The 14,850-nt window shown below is 31.9% G+C and overlaps 3 protein-coding genes across 6 annotated transcripts; all 3 read left to right on the forward strand.

Annotated features, from left to right (window-relative positions):
* Positions 1 to 231: 231 nt before the first annotated feature.
* On the forward strand, positions 232 to 3,858 carry LOC105831183. Its single transcript, XM_012671161.3, has 4 exons — positions 232 to 841; positions 1,432 to 1,860; positions 2,199 to 2,462; positions 2,845 to 3,858. Exons 1-4 carry the CDS (start codon positions 252 to 254, stop codon positions 2,996 to 2,998), a joined length of 1,437 nt encoding a protein of 478 aa, XP_012526615.1. The 5' UTR covers positions 232 to 251; the 3' UTR covers positions 2,999 to 3,858.
* Positions 3,859 to 5,817: 1,959 nt separating this feature from the next.
* LOC105831185 lies at positions 5,818 to 9,313 on the forward strand. The gene is made up of 5 exons (XM_012671163.3): positions 5,818 to 7,117; positions 7,198 to 7,726; positions 8,052 to 8,501; positions 8,629 to 8,895; positions 8,979 to 9,313. Exons 2-5 carry the CDS (start codon positions 7,266 to 7,268, stop codon positions 9,139 to 9,141), a joined length of 1,341 nt encoding a protein of 446 aa, XP_012526617.2. The 5' UTR covers positions 5,818 to 7,117; positions 7,198 to 7,265; the 3' UTR covers positions 9,142 to 9,313.
* A 744-nt stretch (positions 9,314 to 10,057) lies between these two features.
* Positions 10,058 to 14,837, forward strand: LOC105829225 (protein ABHD18). Of its 4 annotated transcripts, none has more exons than XM_012667919.3 (9): positions 10,058 to 10,592; positions 11,643 to 11,727; positions 11,808 to 11,990; positions 12,118 to 12,230; positions 12,342 to 12,480; positions 12,555 to 12,758; positions 12,860 to 13,139; positions 13,456 to 13,699; positions 13,798 to 14,837. In XM_012667919.3, the coding sequence occupies exons 1-9, from the start codon at positions 10,501 to 10,503 to the stop codon at positions 13,856 to 13,858; spliced, it is 1,401 nt and encodes a 466-aa protein (XP_012523373.1). In that variant the 5' UTR covers positions 10,058 to 10,500; the 3' UTR covers positions 13,859 to 14,837. The 4 variants fall into 4 exon arrangements, with proteins under 4 accessions (XP_012523373.1, XP_012523375.1, XP_012523372.1 ...); XM_012667918.3 differs by having other exon boundaries at positions 10,501 to 10,592; positions 13,414 to 13,699; XM_012667920.3 differs by lacking the exon at positions 10,058 to 10,592 and adding an exon at positions 10,610 to 10,751 and having other exon boundaries at positions 13,414 to 13,699; positions 13,798 to 13,858.
* The last annotated feature ends 13 nt before the right edge of the window (positions 14,838 to 14,850 follow it).

Consider the following 14,850-nt stretch of genomic DNA (forward strand, 5'->3'; position numbering starts at 1 on the left):
TTTTTTATTTAAAAAGATAAAAATTACAACGACAAATTGACCTCTATCTAAACGCATTAATTTAAATGTAAGATAAATAAGAAATCAAGAAAGACATGCACACAATTAATAGAATAAATTGACATAAAACATGAACAACGTAAACAACATTTTCAGAGTAAGCATATATATTAATTGTTAATTATATTATCTAAAATTTATTTTACATTTCAGAAGCAACTTCCAATCGGTTTATTTTAAAAAAGTAGAAAATGGAAGAAAAAAATGATAAGTGGATAAAGCAAACCCAAATGAAAATTATGAATAATATCTATTCAGATTGCATAAAACATGATAACATCGTGAAAAATGTCACAGCAAATCCAGAATATCAAAATAACGATGGCATCGATGAATGCATAAATAATAAAATCGAAAATGATTATGAGCTTGCAGAGGCAAATAATGCTGTTAAATACACCGAATACTTTGTGAAGCGTATAAAGCATATTGTCGATCAAAATTCTGCGAAACCGAAAGATTTTGACAAATGGACGATCAAAGAACAATACGAGCATATAGTAAATAACATAGAAATATATATCCCGAGTATACCGGACTCCTTGTTATTTTTCATACCGGCCGCTCTGTATCGAGGAGATTGCGGTCGAAATTCGATGGACAAGCCGCTCTGGTTGAACATGGAAAAATTCCAGAGGGGTCAAAAGTTCGCCCAAGATCATATTTTCTCGATTTTTTTCGCTAACATGCTCTCGCTTTTCGAGATATTCGCTTTTGCAGATGGTCTTAAACCAATGATTTTCAGTCGACAGTCTCACACACCGTATTTAGCGTTCCAGAGGTATGTGATTTCAGCAAAATTTTTTGGCCTTGTTTATAAGCGCGTTTCTGTTGAAAAACTCAGTTTAAACTAATTTTGAGATATGTAACAATTCAATGGTAAACTTGAAAATCAATTTGATATTTGTAATTTGTAATCGCGCGATTCAAGTAAAAACTAATTATGAAATTGTACTTCATTAAAACAAATTAATTCTCCTTTTCACGAGTCACTAATCTCGAGAAATATTTTACAATGTACGTACTAAAAAATTGGAAATTTATCAAGTTATCTTAAAAAATCAATTTTTTAAAATGAGAAAAAAAATGGTATACCTTTGCGAGTATTACTTTGATTCTGAATTAAATTTTAATTGTATTAATTAATATTAATTAATTTTGTTGAGATTAAGCACAACAAATTTTCGCAAAAGATATCTATATATCTTAAAATTCATTCAAATATAAATAATATTTTTTTGTACTTTTCTAATTGCATAAAGTAAGAATAAATTTCTCTCGAATCTCTTTATTACACACACACACACACACACACACAATCTAAAATTCCTTTGACGTAAAACATTTGTAAATTTCCGGTTATCGTTAAAGGTACTTGTCCACGGGTCGCCGTGTAACAAATTGGATGACGGAAGATCCCTGGACTGCGGGTACGAAAGCTCATAAAGACATAGAAACTGTGCGTAGAATGCACCGTGCGGTGCGAAAGAAACTCTGCCAGTACGAAAATGAAGAGATCGATGTGGCCACTAAAATTCAGAAACCGTGGTGTCCGGATAGAGACATGATTTTAGAAGACTTTTCTTTCTGTCCATATCCAACCGTAGAAAAAGGTTGTATCAATCTACTGATCACACCCAAAGGATTAAATCAAGCTGATATGGCAGCCACGCAATTCGCATTCGTCGGAATGGTTCTGCTGTACCCTCAGGAATTAGGTATTCACGCCAGCGATGAAGACATGGAAGCTTTTTGCCATACATGGAGATGTATAGGATATCTTCTTGGTATGGAAGACCAGTAAGTACTACATACAATAATTTACATCACTTATTATTATTGCAACATTAATAATAAAAACAATTTGCCACATTAAATTTGATTCGTAATGATAATTTTTCGATTCTCCTCCGTTTTTAAATCTTAAAACGTTTTTTTAAATTTGCGATATATTTAAATATCAGTCTAATTTTATACAATTTCATACTTCTGTTTCTGATTTGTCTTTTCCATCTTGATTTTAAGTATGTTTACCCATATGTTCATGCGACAAATTTCTTGTCATTCAATTGTTGTTCTCTTATTTGTCATTTGCCTTATTAGAATTCTACTATATTTGACAAAAATTCATATCCTAGATACAATTTCTGCCGCGGCAGTTTGGAGGAAGTTAAGCAAAGATCGCGCGACTTCATCGAAGTTTGGGTGAAACCCTACTTGCGGCAAGTAACGCCCGAATGGGAACACATGTTGAGATGCATCGTAGAAGGTGGAAGATATTATATTGGTAACCTTACATTCAAAATGTTCATACTGTGCGTCACTAGTTTATTGAACATCGATATGCCGCATTTGCGAAGTACGCTCACTTTTTCTGAACGGTTTAAGCTTATACTTCATCGGTGAGTATCACAAGCTAAGTAGCACAAATACTAATATAATGCATTCCATGATATCTATTAGAAATCGAAAAGCTTATTATTTTATTAGTGATTTGTGATCAAATAAGCAAAGATCAAGTACTTTATTCGCAATTTACATCTAGTCATTTGATTGGACATAAATCAAAGACTTTTTATTACTTGGAGAAAATTATGCGAAAGTTTATTATGGAGATAAAAATACGATTTTCTACTTATAATTGCATACAAATTAAAATGTTTAAAAAATTATGTGCTAAACTATCGCAATGTATTATGTTAAGTCCAACTTACAGCACATAGAAAAAATTATAATGTGTATTATAATAATAATAATAATATTTATGATTTCTTCTAATTTCAGCTTTATATTTCGCTATGCCATGAAGTTACGATTCGTACGACAGATTTTAAACAAAATAATTCATAAGGCATTCAATACAGCAATAAATTTTGGACCGGAAAAACATCAAAAGTTACAAAAGTTATCTCAACAAGTTTTAGACAAAGTCCGGTAGCCTCTGTACAGTACAAATTATGTCTTATTTGTATATTAACTGATATTAACATATTCACAAATTATCTTTTGTTAAATAAATTGTTCTTGTTTAAGGCTTTTAGATTTCAAGGTAAAATTTTTTTAAAAGCATGTAAAAAAACGACTGAAGACACCTATCTGCTCCCGAACATCAATAAAATCTTTAATTTTATTAGTCAACACATGATATTTCTCAACTTTTTATTTAGTCTCGGGTTTCCATTAAATTAATATGAGCCAGAAAAATATTTGAAAGGCAGCCTTTTCAACACCTGATAGAGTATGTCTTTTGGATTAAAGAATGCGCCTCCAACTTTCCAACGCATGATAAACAAGGGATTAAAAGATCCAGTAGGAAATAACTGTTTTGTATATACTCCCGATATAATTGTTTACGGAAAGACAATCAAAGAACATAATAAAAATTTGAGAATAATGTTTGAAAGACTTCGATAGGTTGAATTAAAGCCGGACATGTGCGAATAATTAAGACTCGAGCTAGAATATTTAGGACACGTAATCTAAAAAAACGGAATAGTTTAAACTTTAAGATATAAAAATAGATTAAAAAGCCTAATTGTTTACCAATACATAACCCGATAACTTATCAATATCTTGTGTAACCAATCGCTAACTTGAGATATCCTAAAAACACTTCTGGCAAACTAAACGCCAAAAAGAAACGCAGTATATCTAGGAAAGTACAATTAGCCTTATGAAAATAGCATTTCGGGACAGTATCGACAATCCCCCGAAGACCAAGTTTCGTGCAACGTATATTTGTAAAAGTGTTTAAAAGTGTAAAATTTTGTAAAAATAAAGTTTTTACTGTTGACTGTACTATATTTATTTTTACCATAAATATAATCAAATATTAAAATATCAGCCTATCCAAAACTCTTGCAACTTTTTTTCACGAGCTCTTGGACTATATGTGTCATCTACAGCGAAAGTGTTAAAGAATAAAAGGGTGGTTCTTGTGAGATGCTAAATATATAACAAAAGCAATCAGATATAAATGTTTCCGGAGACTATGCATTCAAATACAAAGGATTCCAAATAATACCAAGTTTTCATACAATATTATGCGAGCTCATGTGATATGCGACTTTCAAAACATTTTTTGATCACCCAAAAAAAATTTTAATTATAACAATACACTAAAAATAACTTAATAATAGAGTCAAGATATTTCTGATTTTTTTCTAATAAATTGTTTATAAATACTTGAGCATAAACATCATGCGTGGCTTACGTGCTTCTTAAAAATGTTTTATTCTCAATAAATTATATTCTAAAGTTATACGTAATTAATCTTATCTACTGTTAATCTTATTTACTGTTGATATAATTTTTCTAAGAGTTTCTTTTCTAATAGAGAATTACACTGTGCATTCTATTATTACAGAATCTTTCATATTACAAGAATACTTCGCATAAAAATTTAAATATTTGGCAATGCTTAATTAGTTAACAAAGAATTATAGAAAAAATAAAATTGTAAAAAAGTAAAAATAATAAAATGTAAATAAAAAAATAATTAATATAGTTAGTAAGAGAAATTTTTTCCGTATAAGTCCTTTTAAATCTTAGAAAAATTAATGCTCAATGCTTTCTTTACTTTTTTATTAAGAAGTAAAAATGGTAAAAACAAATTGATGTAACCAAACCCACAGTCGTTTTTTCTCGACATTTATTAGTACTCATCTCGAAAAAATTACCTTGGAATTACATTTTTTATAAATTAACATTAATACATTAAAACAAAATTAACATTTATAATATAGTAATAATATTATATACATTTATAATATATTGATTATAACATACTAACTTCATTCATTATTCATTTATGTTAAAATTACATTTTAAATTTATATTAGTCTCATGTCATTTATCATTTGAACGTTGATCACGAAGAAGTCATATTCACCGTTTACAACACTTTACAAATTGACCTACATCTAAGTATTCACTTTTTTAATGACAATTGCTGTTAGCATTTCATATTATTCTATTCTTATTTATTATTTATTAATTTTATCATACAACGCAACATGCTCGATTTACACAGATTTGCGTATACCTACATCAACAAAAATAATTTATAATTTTACGTTTGATAACATCAGATTAAAATTTGCAAGAATACTAATTATCGCAAGTTCTACATACTTGCTTACTAATAGACCAAAAGCTTGTTCTTTTTCGCTTCACTGCTACACTGAGGCAACGAGTTAGAGTGAGACAAATAAACATATGTTTATTATATTTATTATAATGCATCACTCAACATATTTACGAACCCGCAATACTCGACAATATCCCAACTTCCACATGATACACTATAATGTCAATGTCGATGGCACCGCAACTTTCAATCCTTATTACTCAAAAAGTACTTAAATAAAAAAAATACTTTATTATAGTTGTTAGCTTAAGAAATTAGTGTTAGAAATTGATGAGAACCTTTTTGTATTCAACATGGAATGAGTTGTTGCACTTAGAGATTAGAACATCTTTTCTTTTCAAGCTTTTGTTTTCCGATCTTTACACGGAAAAAACTATATGGTTGCCATAATAATATACATAGTAAAATATGGAACAGCCATACTGTCGCGATGCGGCAACCACTCAACACTATAGCGAGAACTATGATATTTGCCGCATCGCGACAGTATGGCTGTTCCATATTTTACTATTTATATTATTATGGCAACCATATAGTTTTTTCCGTGTAATATTAGAATTTATTATATATGTTATTTTTTTGATAATTTTATACAGATTGAAATATTTAACAATTATATAAAGATAAACTATAAGCAACGTATTATACCAAGTTCAACTTACAGCACATAAAAAAAATTAAAGTATAGTAAAAAAATTCGTCGCATTTGTATTGTTGCTCTTATTTAAATTTATATTCCTAATTATAATAATATTTATATGATTTCTTTCTATAATTTCAGCTTTATATTTCGTTATGCCATAAAGTCACGATTTGTACGACAAATTTTAAATAAAATAGTTCTTAAGGCATTCGATACAGCATACAATTTTGGATCAGAAAAACTCCAAAAACTCACAAAACTATCTCAACAAGTTTTATAGCGTTTTCGATTTGCTGACTTGACCCGACTCCGAGTCAATTTGTTGTTTTCCACTGCAAAAAAAGAGATAAACTGTGCAAGAAATAAAGATAAAAGGAACAGACTATTGACTCGGAGTCGGGTCGAGTCAACAAATCAAAAACGCTATTAGATGAGGGCCAATAGTCTCTGCACATAGACACGGAGTTTTACACTACGTATTACTATATATTATTATGTATTACTTGGGCATTAACTGATATTAGTATTTACAAATAATCTTTTGTTAAATAAATTATATTTCAAATATATAATTAATCCTACTCTAAAATTACAAAGACAATTCTAAAATAAATTCTACATCGAAATCTTGTAGTGGCTTATTTATCCTTTTCTCATTAATTATTTGATTTTTATCAGTTAAGCCTTTACATAATATTTATAATAATTAATCTTATTTATTAGATGTCATTTTTCCAATAAAAAGTTGTTTTTTCTATCATAGAGAGTTGCAGTACTCATTCCATTGCTGAATGAATCTAAATTATATAATACTTCATATAAACATCTATATATTGACATATGAATAAGTCATTATACATACATAAAATGCAAAATACACAGGTCGCAGATCGCAAATGTGGATCTTATAGTCAATACAAATATAATGATAATATTAACATATTTATGGGATTAAAATGCGTTCTTAAAATATGATTTTAAGAACGCATGAAGTGATTATATAATGCTACTGAACTGCCTAGTAGATTGCATGATTAATTCATTACCAATAAAGATAGTAGTGCGTGGAATTTTTCAAACCAGTCAAACAGTTAAAATTTACTTCAAATTCCAATCTTAAATTGTTCCACACAAAAATTAAAACTTCACGCCTTCAGAGAGTTGACTGTGATAAATTTATATTTACAAATGTATATGCAGTGTATAATATAAAAGAGAATTATCTCGTGACACACACTTTTTAAGTGGAAAAAACCACAACTGTGGTAGGATTGAGTCACTTATTGCATAATTTATGTAGAATTATAATATGCAAAATATATACGATTCTCATATCTTACAACAGTTGCGCGTGAACAGCCTCTTTGGTAAAGCCACTTCTCACTGCGTGAGGCAAGAAATTACGTCGTAAAGATGACGGGCATTAACGATACACTTAAACAAGATTGTGAGTGCACTTTCAACAGAACAAATGAAAATTCGGATGAGTATGAATACGTGAAGATGTTGCGCGAAGGTCTAAACTTCGATCGGAGCTTATTTCCGAGTGACTTTGATGAGTGGACAGTGAGTCAAAGATATAACTGGATAAATAAGAATCTCTCCAAATTCTTTCCGAACGTGCCAGAGTCTTTACTGGAATTCATTCCGGCTTCCTTTCGTCAAGGGGATTGCAGTCAGGTTTCACCAGTGAAGAAACCCGAATGGCTGGACATGGATAAGTATCGCAAAGGACAAAAATTCGCGCAGGATTATTTAATTGGAATTTTTATGACCATAGCGTTGTCATTCTTATGTGCTTATACTTTCGAAACTAATCTAAATCCAATCATTTTGGGTGATCGCGCTCATACGCCATATTTAGCATTCAAAAGGTAAAGTTGCTCTAATATTGTTGTTTCTTATTAGGTAACTAATATAGGTTCGCAAATATTTACAAAACTATATAACAATACAATTACCTTATTATTGCTCTTATACGTTGTTTTTATTGTAATGCAATTTTACGTTTTTATTAATTTTATTGTATGTAATTTTACGTTTTTATTAAATTTTTATTTTACATAGATGATCCGAGAAACATAGTTTATATTATATGCCACGTAATATGAATTATTTACACATTACGCGCAAACGTCTTCATCATTATAAATACATATTAATTAATGTACAATTGTTTAATTTGCATTAATTTCAAAGATATTTGCTAACTATGTGCCGGATAATGAGTTGGTTCGCCGGAGAACCATGGGTCAAAGGAACGCCTGCTTTTTGGGACATGCAAATTACACGTAAAAAGCATAAGACAATAAGAGATAAATTATCTCGGTTTGATAATCACAAAATCGACGACGCGTGCAAATTCGCTAATCCATGGTGCCCCGATCGCGAATTGCTCCTGAAAGATTTCAACAATTTCACGTGTCCATTTGAAAAGATCGAACAACGTCCTTATAAATTGTTCGTCAATTTGCCAATCAAGCGGAGATATATAAACAACGCTGATATGGCGATGATTCAATGCTCCTTCGTAAGTTTCATTTTACTTTGTCCAAAAGAAATTGGAGTGCATAACGCAACCGACGAGGATCTCGAGGGTTTCTGTCATATCTGGAGATGTTACGGATATTATCTCGGAATAGAAGATGAGTACGTATCGCAAAACAATCCTTTTCAGTCGTTTTTTTTTAACGGTGTAAAATAAAGTCTGTACACCTCTGAAATGTACGCGGAAAATGTTATGTCACTAATTGAACCTCATTACGCCACTTGACAGGTATAACTTCTGCCGCGGCAGCCTCGAGGAGATAAAACAACGCTTGCGAGATTTCTTTCAATATTGGGTGATTCCTAATTTGAGGGAAGTGACACCCGAATGGGAACACATGACGAGATGCCTCATCGAGCCGATGAATTATTTTCCCCTTATGTATATGCCTTATAAGTCCACGATATTGCTTCTTACAGATTTACTTGATATCAACATGCCGCGTTTGCACGCGTCTCTCAGCTATGCAGAGTGGATCGCTTATAAGATATGGAAGTAAGTTGTTATTACATTACGAAGTAATTCACCATGAAAACGTACAATTCAATTAGATAATAATGTAATGCCATATATTTCAGGTTTGTGTTACGTTATGTCATGAAATTATCGAGCGTGCGATCACTTTCTAATAAGGTATTATTCAATTTATTAAATCAAATGGCGAATTGTAGTCCAGAAAAAGAAGAAGAGCTCCACACGCGATCTAAGAAACTAATACAGGATTTTTCTATTGTAATTTAACAATAAAATATATGTAATTAAATCACTCGATAAAATGTTGGAAATATAACAACATTATATGAGTAAAATGTAATTCGGGAATTGTAGCCCGAAAAAAAAGCAGTACTTTACGTGAGGTCTAATAAACTAACGCAGTTTTTTATTAAATTTTAACAATAAAGTAATGAAACTATTTTTTAGTTTTTAAGTCACATTAAAAATACACTTACGATACATTTACGATAATAATACGATACTTATATATATATATATATATATATATATATATATATATATATATATATATATATATAAAGGAACGTTGAAAAATAAATATTAAAAAATAATGTTTCTATGACTTTAATATATAATTCCTATGATAAATTTTAGATATTGAAATTGACAATCATCATTAAGTACATCGTCTTAAGCCGTGTAAATCGCAAAATTTTAATTAATAAATTCATGGGATTAACAATAATTTTAACTATAAGCATCTTAACAAAATTATTGTAACAAATATCCCAGCAAGGATTTGAATTTTTTGCAGTAAGACAAAAAAACAAAAAAAAAACGGGACCAATCACAGTTTTCGTTATTGTGAAATCGAATTCCTTTATATGCATAACAAAAACTAATTGGTTCCGTTTCTTTCCGTTTTCTCTGCTGCATGAGAAAACACCCTAAATCTGAGAAAAACACCCTAAAACATCCTATTTAATAAATTAATCTAAAAATATTATTAAGCGCTCAATTATTATTAAGAATATCTCTCCTGTCATTTATCGTACGGCAAAGGAGATTGGATTAGAAAACGTTTAGAATTACTTAATTAGAATTACTTAAAAAAAGAAAATGATCAAACTAGCCAAATTAATTGCTATCTAATCGGAGCAAATCGGAGCTCGGTCGAAAGCAGAGCAAATTCGTACTTACGCGCGAGGATGCGCCACGGGGCGGCGTTCGATCGTCCGAAAGCAGCGTCACATTCGCGCGCCTTCGCGCTCTGGATCGCGCTTATCATCCGTGATCGTCCATTCGCTCCTCGATTGGTGGCTCCCCGCGCGCAAAAATCTACATCCACGTATGTACACATGACGTGCGCGAGATCGATGATACTCGCGCCGTGAGAGGACAGAGGACAGAGACCGGCGGGTAGACGGGTAGACCATACGTATTCACGCGCTCTTTCGCGGCATTTTGGAGCGCGCGCCGAAATACGGCGGCTAGGAGGATGACACGTAGACGCGGGAGCGTTCGGGTTGTCGCGTGAGATATGTGCCAAGATCTCGGATTTCGCGCGGCGACGACAACGACACGGTGCTTACGGAGTAGACGCGGGTAACCGCCGCACGTCCGCCTCACACGCCATCGCGCGCGATGCCGCCGAGCCGCCTGGACGCGGTCTACCGCAGCGTCCTGCTCACCAAGTTCTTCACGAAGGGCTGGGGTAATCCGCAAAATCTAAGGAGGTGAGCGAGTGGCTAACCTGATCTAACCTCTAGCGCCTAACGTCACTTGAGTTGAACACTTGACGCTTGACATATCCCGGCTCGCGATTGATTTCGGTTAGATCGTTTATTTTTATGTAGATAACCATCTAAACTGTATCTGCTCTCCTTGAAACGACGGTAGGTATAGGATGCGGTCGAAGTGCGGCGTGACTCAGCGTTTATCTGAGATATTTTATTCTGAGAGAGAACGATAAGGTCGACCTAATTAGACTTGATTCGAGCGAGGTGTCCGATGACTGCAGCGGACGTTCATCGCCAAAGAAAATATACTATTCATCGCCTCCTATTCTTTTTTTTTTTTTGGACGCGTAAATGAGATACGCGGATACCTTTTATTTATATGATTTCTTTGTACAATTATATTTTGCGACAAGACTTTAATTCTCCGTCAATCCTGAGCTGCGCTCCGAAACTGCTCTGTTTACTCTAAAGAGTTTTAACAGTATGGGGAGAGAGGATAAGTTATTCAAATTGAATGAATTTATAAAACGCTAAAAAGTAAAGAGATGGAACGAATTGTTTTGTTAAATACTAATGCTTCTAATGATAATTTCTTTTCGAATCACAATTCACTTAACTCTTATATCCATTATCCATAATAAGTTTTCTCAAAGTGATATTCCATTCTCATTACTAACCAGCATGTACACATTTTAATTAAATTAAGGGCCATTATTTATAATATTTTCATATATTACAACAAGGGTAATCTAAATGAATGACATATACGTTAGTTTACTCTTTCAACGCATCTTGAAAGTAAGATTTGGAGTTGATTTCAAAAATACTTTACTCTCATTTTTGGAATAAATAGGTTCCGTCCATATAGTCAGTTACTTTGTGTTTTGGAACAGTAGTAGAATTAACTCTTCAGAGTGGAGTCTTGGAACGTAGCTCTGAATGACACATTTACTATATTTACAGTATGCGTTATCCAAATAGATATACTTCTAATCGTCTAAATTTAAACACGCAGTATCTAAGCATCTCTCAATAATTTTGTTTCAGAATTTTTGAATTCCGGAAAATTATTGCAAACCGGGAAGCGTGCTACAATATGATACCATTTGACTACCCAATAGAAATAACCAAAGTATTTTGCTTTTTTTTTTTTAAACATAGATTCTGCTGTTATAGTGAGTAATGATAATACGTGAGTATATTTCTTTGTAGGATGAAGTTTGGTCAGACTGTCATATAATTGAAGGACAATTTGAGTCACCTTTCGAGAAGCATCTATCAGGGATAATGCCGGATAAGGCCAAGACAGCTTACTTTCAGATAGTTTTGCCATCTAAATGGACCTCTCACAAAATAAAACCGATTTGTTTACATCTTGCGGGAACGGGCGATCACGTATGTAGCATGCCATTGATTACCTTTTCCTCATGTCGCTTGTTAATCTGATCTCTCAACGTGTATACAGTATGGTATACGCCTCTATCCTCTACCGAGATATTTACATATTTTGCTTATTAACTAGTTTTTTTGGCGACGTAGAAATCTTATTGCTAAGCCGCTACTTAAGGAATTCGGAATAGCCTCGATACTGCTGGAAAATCCATTTTACGGTCTGAGAAAGCCGGACGATCAAAAGTAAGAAACACTCTTAATTGAAAGATTCGTATAGAGTACAAAGTTATATAACCGACTCTATATAGATTTATTTTTCTCTACTATACTTCTCTTTCCTTGCTGCATTGTTAGACGCTCCAGTCTGCACAATGTGTGCGACATTTTTATTATGGGAGGCTGCCTAATAATGGAATCGATTGTTTTGTTGAACTGGTGCGAACAGCATGGATTTGGTCCGTTGGCTCTCACTGGACTGTCGATGGGCGGACACGTAGGTTTTCACATTCTAAAGTAAAGTTAAACTCGTCGTATCATACGTATCTGAATATCTTATCCTCTTTTCAGATGGCATCCCTAGCGGCTACCAACTGGCCGAAGCCAATCTCATTGATACCTTGTCTGTCATGGTCAACCGCTTCGCCCGTATTCACGGAAGGAGTAATGAGCGCGTCGATAAATTGGGCCCTCTTAGAAACGCAATATTTTTCAGACGAAGTATATCAAAATGATCTTGCAAAAATGGTGAAAGTTATCGATCATGATGAAAGTGTATGAATTTTGTTTATATAATTTTGTTTAATAATTCTATTAATTTAATTCTATTATTAACAATTTTCTTAAACTTTTATTTTTATTGATTTTGTTTTTAGGATGCTTTTTTAGCTGGCCAACATTTTGCCAAGCATTATCCTGCAAGCATGAAAAGGGTAGATAAATTAAGGGAAGAATCCGACGAAAGCAACAAAGACAATACTACGGGTGATACAATAAGTACAAATTCTACCGATAATCGTATTGACAATAACGAATCTAAAAATAGCAACAATCAACTACGATATCAGATCGCAGAGGAGAAGGCAGCTGCCAAAATATTTCCTTTAAATTTAATTTCTAACAGATTTAAACCAAAGGATTCTAATGCTCTTAAAGGTGCTTGTTAATCTCATATAAGTAACTTGCATGTCTGTGTACAATTCATTATTTAAATGTAGTTTGTAAAGAAAAGATATAAATCGCCTTATACACACACACACGTGTATGTGTGTGTGTATGTGTGTAAATTTTTATTTTTGTAATAAAATTAAAAAATTTTAAACGTTTATTCAGATGCATTTAACTAAATAATTATATTTGTTATCTGTTAGTGTTGCTTTTAAACAATATGTAAGTATGGTTTTATGCAATTATTATCTTTCCACCACAGGAGTTTGTCTATTACCAGTACCGAAGCATCCGTTGTTTTTAGACAACAAATGGCGTGAACACGAGGCGTTGCAATTCATGCGCGGTATAATGGACGAGTGCACACACTTGAAGAATTTCGAGATACCCGTTGACACTGAATTAATTATCGCCGTCTGCGCCAAGAACGACGCTTACGTACCGCGAGATCGTTGCATGAGTTTGGAAACAATATGGCCGGGAGCTGAAATTCGTTATATCAATGCTGGACACGTCAGTGCATATCTTCTTCATCAGAAAGTCTTCAGGTATTGTAAAATTAATTATTTAATATAACTTTCTGTGTTTTATTTCCTTCTCACATTTAAGACAGAAAATTTTTATCTCAATATGTATTCTATTTTAGATCCACAATAGCAGAATGTATTCAACGATCTATGAAAAAGTATCCTACAGAAGTCAGTTGATGATTTTGTAAATTTTACTATAATTAGTGTACATATTTCGAAATTGTATTAAATTGGATTTAATTAGATGATGGAATATTTCCTGATTTATGATTAACAGTATTTTTCTATGCTCAAGATGTACACGCAAGTGATCTATTTTTAAATCATGGTAACTATCTGCTACAAAAGAGTACAATTGTTCCTGTCAATTCAATCGAGTATAACAATCTATATTATAATATATAGTACATAGAAGACATAGAATAAGTAAAATTTGCTATAACAAGTGTTCCTATCGATTCAAAATCAAAACAATAATATATGTGACACAATAGATACAAAAGTTGTAACACACATGTACATATGTGCACTGAGTATTCTATAATGAAAAAAATTAACTTGTAAAGAGAAAAAGAAAAAAGGGGGAAAATATTTTTTGTTTCCTGAAAGATATAAAATAATTTTAGTTTCCATCTGGCTAATGTTTTCAATCGCCTTCATTTGTTTAAAACAATATAAACTTTTGTAATCTGATTCTCATAGATATATTTACATAAAAAATTTTTATGAGAAATTGGATATTTTATGTTTGTAATATGCGTCGGGTTAAAGTAATAAATATTGTATTAATTATATTTTTAATGACGTGTAAAAAAATTATGCAGTTTTATTTTAAGAAAAGTTATATAATCCTTAAGGATGCCAAATGCGAGATTAAATTAAAAACATTTTACAATAACATAAAACTAAGTAACTTTTATCTGTTTCGATTAAAATTGAGGATACTCTGCACATATTTATATATGCATGCACACACACATTTGAGATTTATACATATTTGTGTGATTTATGTATTAACGAACTACATTTTTATTGCGTTTGCAAATCACTGATACACAAATAATGCTGTATATTGTACAGTATTTGTTAAAAAATATATATTTTGTATGTTATGTAATATAACTGTATATGCAATAATAAATTACATGTATATATATGTGTATAATATT

Source organism: Monomorium pharaonis, chromosome 7 (genome assembly GCF_013373865.1).
Source record: "Monomorium pharaonis isolate MP-MQ-018 chromosome 7, ASM1337386v2, whole genome shotgun sequence".
Classification (NCBI taxonomy): Eukaryota; Metazoa; Arthropoda; class Insecta; order Hymenoptera; family Formicidae; genus Monomorium; species Monomorium pharaonis.